This window comes from Hipposideros armiger, unplaced genomic scaffold, assembly GCF_001890085.2.
Source record: "Hipposideros armiger isolate ML-2016 unplaced genomic scaffold, ASM189008v1 scaffold_133, whole genome shotgun sequence".
Classification (NCBI taxonomy): Eukaryota; Metazoa; Chordata; class Mammalia; order Chiroptera; family Hipposideridae; genus Hipposideros; species Hipposideros armiger.
Window position 1 is genome coordinate 1389187 of NW_017731483.1, and position 8197 is coordinate 1397383.

Consider the following 8197-nt stretch of genomic DNA (forward strand, 5'->3'; position numbering starts at 1 on the left):
CCCCCCCTCCTACCCCCAGGAAAGAGTAATCCTCTTCCCCTTGTGAGGAACCTCATGAAGAGCTGCACTGAGAGGGCTTCCCCTTACTTCTTCCTCTCCCCACAGTAGAAAAACGTGCAGAAGGTGTCCAGGTAGTAATGAATAATGCATACCTATTTATTCAACAAACACAGATTGCGCGCTTTGTGTGTGCTTATGGTCTCACACATGGAAAGGGACGCAGAGATGTAAACTAACTATACAATACAGTGTAGTGCCTGACAGTCATTCTAGAATATGCTGAGATAAAAAATGAAATAGTGCATTTCATCACATCTAAGACACCCTTATTTTGTGTATCACCAAGAAAGAAAAAAAATACTGTCAATTATAAGATGCTGTCAATGGCAAGGTGCACCCAGATTCCAGAGATGAATAAAAATGTGTGCCTTAGAATGGGTGAAATGTGGTAATTAACTTTTAAAGAAGTGATAAGTGATATCTCTCAGCATGAGCCAAGCCTTACTATGGGAGCTGAGGAAAAGTAGCAATTATTTTTTTCTGGAGTGGCTAGAGGAGGTGTCACAGGAGGTAACATTTGATTTGGGTCTTGAAAGATTTTGCCAGTGGGGGAAAGAGTGGGAAGAACATTCCAGGTTGAAGGAATAGCATGAGCAAAGGTATGGAGGCAGAGAAGGGCAGACATGTTTATGGGCCCGTTAATATATTCTAGGTGGATAGAATATGGAAGATGTGGGGCGGGAGAGCTGGTTGCTGAAGGTGGAAACATTGAAGTTAGATCATAAATAGCCTATAATCCCAGTCTTGGGAGTTTGTACCCCATAGATAACAGTGAGCCATGGAATCTTTTGAGCTGGGAGAGAATTGATTAGAGCTAAACTCTGGAAAGGTTAGTCTGGCAGGGAAGATGAAGCATAAGATGAACAAGATGAACAAGATGTAAGACTAGCGGCAGGGATATAAGTTAGACTATTGCAACCAGCCAGGTTGGGGGTGAGGGGAGAGAAATCCAAGGGGCTGCACGCAGATCCATGTAATGAAGTCAGATCGTACAGCTCTGAGAATAAAATATCTACAACCACATACCACAATATGGATGCATCTCACAAACATAACGTTGAATGAAAGAAGCCAGACACAAAAGAAGACTGTTGGTGATTTCATTTATAGTAAGACCAAGAAAAGGCAAAAGCCAGTCTATGGTGTTAGCAGTCAGGATGGTGGTTCCCTGAGGGATGATGGTGACTGACAGGGCATCCAGCGGGGGCTTCTGGGTAATGTTCTGGATCTTGATGCTGTTCACATGGGTGTCTTCACTTTACGAAAATTCACAGATGTGCACGTAAGACGTGTGCAGTTTTCTGTATATGTTATAGTTCAATACAATCAGCCCCTTTCCCCCCAAACAATTAGGACCATGGAGAGAAACCAAAAGTGGGGGTCCAGCATGGAGGAACCTGCAGGAACATGTAGACACTCCTTCCCAGAATGAGCTGAGGCTTTGGGAGAATATCATGGACCAACCAAGGGGCTTTTGTAGGGTGCTCTTGGAGCAAGCATAGATGGACCATGAAGAGAACGCAGAGCTTTCTCACCACCAGCCCTGTGATGGAGACAGACTAGACATTTGAGTGGAGTGAAGCATAATTAAGGGGGAGACAAAGATGAAGAGAATGTCAGAGGGCGCCTAGACACTTTTAGTGAGTCCATGTCCAGGTCCATGAAGTACCGAAGTACCTGTGAGGGCAGGGCAGGCAGGAAACCGGATAATTCAGGGAGAGCATCTAAGGGCCTTTGTGTGAGTGAAAGGAAGACCTAGGTGGTGGCGGATGCAGCAGAGTTTTGCTATTCCAAGAGGCTAAAAGGGTGACTTCAGCAATAAAGGATTTGGGTGTTTGACCCTCAGCAATATTTGGGAAAAACATTATACAAATGATGTGTGATCACACAGAGAAGAGAGGGATGGTTCCTAGGAGTGGCTGTGGGCTCACCAAGAGCCAGACCTGCCAGTCACCTATATTTGTGGAGTAACTGGACTACATGTCAGAGAAATGAAAGTGACAGTATGCATCCGGGTTTCAGTACGGGCTCTCATGTATTGGACTGCAGAATGGGGAAACTCGGGCTGCAGGAAGCAGAAGTTGGGGGAGTTTTCAGCAGGTTTAAACATAGGACGAGAAGGGGCAGATGGCTCCAAGTATGAGCAGTCACAGAGCTCTATCTTTGGCTTTCTCCTGTTTAACATTTTGACCAATGCTTCAGATTAAGAAAGAAAATCAGATTGTCCAGTAAGAATGGCACTAACTGAGAAAGATGGTGAATATGAGAGAAAACAGATCCAAGCTAGAAGATGCCCTCAACAGACTGAAAGATTGATGCATAATCACAAATGGAATGCTTCAATCCTACCATAGGCCCCCAAATTAAACTGCCAATAAATAGGATCAGAGACATCTGGCTTGCTGTTCATTCGAAACAGCACAACACCCCCACAGAAAACAAACCTGGGAGTCTCAGAGAACCACAAGCTTTCTATGATCCAAAGGCGTGATGTGGCTGTTAGCATGGTGCAAGTAAACTCTGGACTGCAAGGATAGTAGGGACAGCCATCCAGAGGCCTGAGCACAAATGGATAGCCTTCCTATTCTACGTGCTTCTTGGTCCATGTGGAGGATTTTGTGGTCAGTTCTGGGTCAGTTCACCTTTGAAGAAAGCCATGGGCAGATTCTAGATCGGTGGCCAGGGAAGGTTGAAGAATCTGGGGACACTTCTCCTGAGGAAGAGAAGGTTTGGTTGGGGGTGGGAGTGAGGAGGTGCTTGTGTGCTGTCTTTGATGAGGGGCCGCCATGGGTGAGGGGAAGCACCATGGACCCCAGGAGCAGATTAGAGTCCAGAGTAAATGCTGTGGGAAGGCTGACTTTGGTGGAGCCTAAGAAATAATGTAGAAAACCCCCAGCAATCAAATAATGGAGTGGGAGCCTCAGGAGGCACGATCTGTCCATCTCCGGTGGTATCATTATGAATTGCATGCTGAATAAGTGCCTAATACTGTATTAAGTACTTTATATGCATCATCTTACTTAATAAGGGAGTTAATTATATGTAAAGTGCTTGGAACAGTGTCTGGCACGTGTGAGGGCTCGATACATATTAGCTGTTGTTATGATTAGTTCATCCTCACGATAACGTTGTTGTTGTGAAAGGAATCATTTATTTCCCTTTTACAGATGTGGAAACTGAACCTCAGGCGGGTAAGTGACTTACCCAAAATTGCAGCACTAATAATTGGTAAGCCAGTATTTGAACCCAGGACTACGTGACTCCAAGTCACCATTACCCACCCCTAAGGTTTGGTGAGTTATTGGACCAGACTTTACAGGACGCTTCCCCCTCTAAGGCTATGTTCCTAAACTGTGCCTCTTGCCCATATAGGATCCCCTTTGTAAAGGATCTGTTTTTGAAACCTGTAAACAAGAGGGGCTTTTGGCTGCTTTGCCAGTCTGTGTCCCTCTGGACACTACTCAGTTGGAAGCTAAATTTCCGGCCCTTGTCCTCATATACTTATGACCTGTCCAGCCGACATGGAGCCATCCTGCCACTGTTCTCTAACCATATGAGGAGCATGGGTGGGAGAGGTGGCTCCAGGCTCTACTGGTCCACCCCAGGCTTGGCATGGACTCCTGAAGGGTTTAGTCACAGACTCTCTGCAAGTCAGACGCTCACCCCTGATAACCCAGAAGGAGAGCCAGCTGCATTTCTAACTCAGCGGGGGCCCTGGCGAAGCTGTTTTACCGCTTTCCTGCATTGACCCTCAGCAGCATTCTTTACTTCTTTAAGGCTGTTTCCTCCTCAGTCACGTAAGGGCATCTTCAAGGAGAGGCATGTGGAGTAGAGGCGCGTGCAGGATTGAGGCCAGATAAACTGGATTTGGGCCCTGTCACTACCTCTGCTGAGTATCATTAGGCACATCATTTAATCCATCTGGACCTCAGTCTTACAATTTGCAAAACTGGGATCCTAACACCTATTTTTCAGGCAGTTATGAAGATTCAGATGATGCATACCAAGATGTCTGGCACAGAGTAGGTAGGTGTTTAATAAATGGTAGCTATTATTATTACTCAGACTGTGTCACCAGACCACATTTGATGCCTGATACCCAATTTTGTGGTCTAAAAAATATGCCTCGTGAAAAGGAAAAAGCAGCTTAGATTCACTCAACTAATCTTTTTTTGAGCCATCATTCATAACTTATCCATTAAAAAAAGAAATTAAAACAAACAATGTACTTTTAAAAAATCCCAACTGAGCTACTTGGTTGAAAGAAACTTTTCAATGTAAACACAAATAAGAAATACACAGGTGATTTTTGTAAAGATAGCCTGTGATTTTTTTTTTAATGGGAGTTAGAGAAGAGACAGGCGTGGGTAACAGGTCGGACTGGATCAGGGCATTGGAAACTGAACCCAGTCCTGGGAGGAGGAAGCTTTGTGAGGGCAGATCCAAGCCGCTGGCACCAGGGTGGCAAAGGGTGTCCAGCCCAATGTGGAAGGAGGACAGACAACAAGAGGAGGCCTGGTTAACCTCCTGGTGCAGGGATCCTGCTCAAAAGGATGGGGTATTCTTCTGGTAGGCAGCCAGTGGCTCATGAAGCCCCAAAATCTCCAAAAAAGGGAAAAGGTATCATCTCTCACCACAGCCCCAGCCTCTGAACTGCAGCTTGGAGACTGGCTTCTGGTTCTGGTGTGTAGGGAGAGGACATGGGAGAAAGGATTGCTAAGGAGGCAGGGTTTTGGAAGAAGATGAGAGTTTAACTTATATAAACCAAGGCTGACATTCATCACTTTCTAGGTGTGACCATATTGCTTTTTAAAATCCCTACTACATCTCTTGCAAGGTAGATAATCTTATAAGGATCAGTGTTTACCATAGCCCTGGGACTTGACATATGCCGATGCATTTTATTAAGAAGAAGAACAATTATTAACCTAGCCACTTCTCACCACCTCCTCTGCCTGCACCTGGTTCTTGTCACCATATCTGACTTATTGTAATAACCTTCTAATCGGTTTTCCTGCCTCCACCTTCCTCCTGTACCAACGATTCTTCACTTGGCAGCTGGAGTGATCCTGTTAAAATGTATTAGATCATGTCGCTGCTCCATTCAGTATCCTCCAGTGGTTCCCAGCTTGTCATGTGCAAGCCAAAGTCCTCACACTGCCTAGGTCCTACCTGATACTGCCTGCCTTTGACCTTGGGGGCTACTGCTTTTCCCCTTGCTCACTCCACTCCAGCCACGCTGGCTCCCTGGCCATTCCTTGAACACGCCAGGCACATTTCTGTCTCAGAGCCTCTGCCCTTGCTGTTCCTCTACCTGGAACGCCATTTTGGTGTCTTATTTACTTACCTCATTAGGCCTCCTTATTTACTTCCTTTAGGCCTTTGCTGAAAAGTCATACCTCAGTGTGCCCTTCTGTGACCTCCCCATTTCAAATTGCAGCCCCACCCTGTCAGTCTCAATCCTCTCTCCTGCTTTATTGTTCATAGCTCTTTTCATAAGCTGACACACTAAAATATCTACTTCTTATTTCTATTTATCGTCTCTTTCTTCACTAGAATGTCAATTTTATGAAAGCAGAATTTTAGTTTGGCTTGTTTATTCCTCTGTGCTTAGTTCCTAGAACAGTGCCCACCCAGCACATAGTAAACACTGTGAAACATTGGTTGAAGGAATGAATGATTATTCTAAAGCGAAAGGCTAGACTTCAGCTCTAGATGAACATGAACTCAGGGCTAGTGACCGAGGCAGGAATTCAGAGCCAGGAAGCACGCCAGGGATCCAGTTACTCAAACTGGAACACAGGCCAGGTAGGAGCTGGGAACCAGAGGGATGCCCAGACTCAGAAGCGGGGCATGACATCAGAGCCTGGCCTGAAGCCAGGCTGATGGAGAAGGAGTCTGGTGCTCCAGGGCTGGTTCCATGTCTTGGGGCCAGGTCACCCCATAAGTGGAGACAGAGGGCCTGAAAGGCAGGTTGCCAGGAAGGGCCACAATCACTTAGTAAATGTCAAGCAAAGTTATCCCAGCTTTCAACTTATTCCCAGATGTAGGTGTCAGTGGATACTCCATATTGGCACAGCTTACAAGGAAAACGCAAATGACTAAGGGAAAAAAGAAAAAAAAAAGTGAAAATACTCATCCAGAAACCTGAGCTGAGAAACTGAGGAATGGCAGATGCCAGAAACCCATCACTAGAGAATGTCTGTGATGTCAAGTGAGACACCAGCTGATCGGGCATCTGGGGATTACATTGTCCTCTGGACCTTTTTTTTTTTTTTTTGGTGGAGATGTTCAGGTGAGCTCTGTCCAGGCAAACCCTCCAACTTGAGGAGGAGAAAACCCTGAGTGGAGCCAGCGAGGAGGTGTCTGCTTAAGCCTAGAAAGAGGAATTGGGGCAGGGAGAATTTGGCTAGGTTTCCCCAGAGCTGTCCAAGGTACTCTCCAGGAGTTGGGCTCAGCTTCCTTTCTCCTTCCTGCTTCCTGAGAACCTAGCCTGTGATTCAGGGCTGCCCCTGCCTCACTCCAGGAGAGCAGGTTTGCGGACATAGTCTGACCTAACTCCTTCAGCACATGCCTTAGGGGAACGAGGTTCAGATCAACCCAGAGACAGGCCAGTGCCCCTCCTGACTGTCAGAGGAGCTGTTTCCCATCTTTGTTCCCACTGCACTTTGTAGAGAACTCCTGCTGGTTCTGGGTTCCAGTCCTCCCTGAGTAGCTCTGTGTACTTTGACAAGCTGTAGAACCTCTCTGAGCCCCAGTGCCTGTAAAGTGTGTAGGCAAACGCAGTATTCCATTTAGAGCGCTGTTGAGAGAATTACATTCATTATAAGACATGTAGTAAGCGTTCCGTGAAGGTTAAATTCCCAACCTTGTTACAAGGTCGTCAATATCACGTTGGTTCAAGGTCAAGAGTGTTTTCTGATTTGACGTCCTATTGTGTCCCCCTCATTAATCACCCCTTGGGATTTTATATTTTAATGACCACGAACCCTATTCTTCCATCATGGGGAGGCACAGGGGGACCAAGGCCCTAGGTCAGATCACAGGACTGCTTTGCTTAAGGGTAACCAGGGCAGCCAGTGCGACCTGGCAGAGTGGGCTAAGTCGTGTGGAGTGCGAAGCGCGGAACACGAACGCGCTCTTGCCTGAGGACGTGCTCCCACCCGGGGAGAATGTTAGGGCGGAGCCCTTTGGGAGTGGGGACATGGAGAGGTCAAATGCCTGGAGGGGGCGGTAGCACACGCAAGGTGAGCACTCCAGCCTTGCTCGGGTTTGGCAAAGCACAGCTGCTCCGTCTGGTGGGGAAGCGAGGGGCCCTCATCCAAAGCCCTAAGGGCCAGTGGGACACCCGAGCACCAAGGGGGTGTTCAAGCGCCCGCAGAGTCTTCGGCCGCCCCTTCGGGCTGGACCCCCAGGCACCCGCGCAGAGCTGGAGAGTGTAGGCTGCAGGTGCCTCTAGGACGACTCCGTGGCGCGCTCGCCGCCCAGACCTTCCCAGCTGGACCTCGGAGAAGCAGTCCCAAATCACAGCGCAGGAGCTGCCGGATGCGCTCGGCGAAGCGGCGGCTGCCACTCCTCGTTTCCCGATCGCTGTCCGTGGGCGCTCTGGTTCCCAGCGCTTCGCCGGCAGCGGCAGCCCGCGCCGCGGAGGGCCAGGGGCGCGTGTGTGCGTGTGCTGGGAAGGCGGCCCTCCCCGCTGCCGCCGCAGCGCCTCCCCCTCCCCCGACGCGCACGGCCCGTCCCCGTCCCCGGAGGCGGCCCGAGCCGCCGCTGAGCAGCCTCGCCTTCGCCTCCCGCGTTTCCTGCCGCCCTCCCTCCCCCGGCCGGGCTCCAGGGGCTGCAGCCGAGCTGCTCCCGGCGGGAGAGCGGCTCAGAGCGCGCACGGGGGCGGACGGAGGCGGCCCGGTTCGGCGCGGCTGTGCGGGAGAGAGGCGCGCGCGGAGACGCCGGCCCCCCTCTCGGCGTTTGCTCGCTCGCTCCCCGCCTCCCGCACTCAGCTGGCTCCCACCCCTTCTCGGCGTGATTGATCCGTCACGGGCGCCGCTGCCGCCGCGGCCGTTCTAAGCCGAGCCGGAGCCCGAGCCGGAGCCGGAGCCGGGGCCGGGCCGGCGCCATTGCGCGGGCGCCGCGGGGAGAG

At 49.6% G+C, this 8197-nt stretch overlaps 1 protein-coding gene across 1 annotated transcript in view; it reads right to left on the reverse strand.

Annotated features, from left to right (window-relative positions):
• Positions 1–7265: 7265 nt before the first annotated feature.
• The window catches only part of LOC109386387 (translation initiation factor IF-2), a 1247-nt gene continuing 315 nt past the window's right edge, over positions 7266–8197 (reverse strand). Inside the window, exon 2 of the mRNA XM_019649472.1 lies at positions 7266–8120. Coding sequence (XP_019505017.1) covers positions 7428–8120 — 693 coding nt within the window. The 3' untranslated portion in view covers positions 7266–7427. The remainder of the gene's footprint in view (positions 8121–8197) is intronic.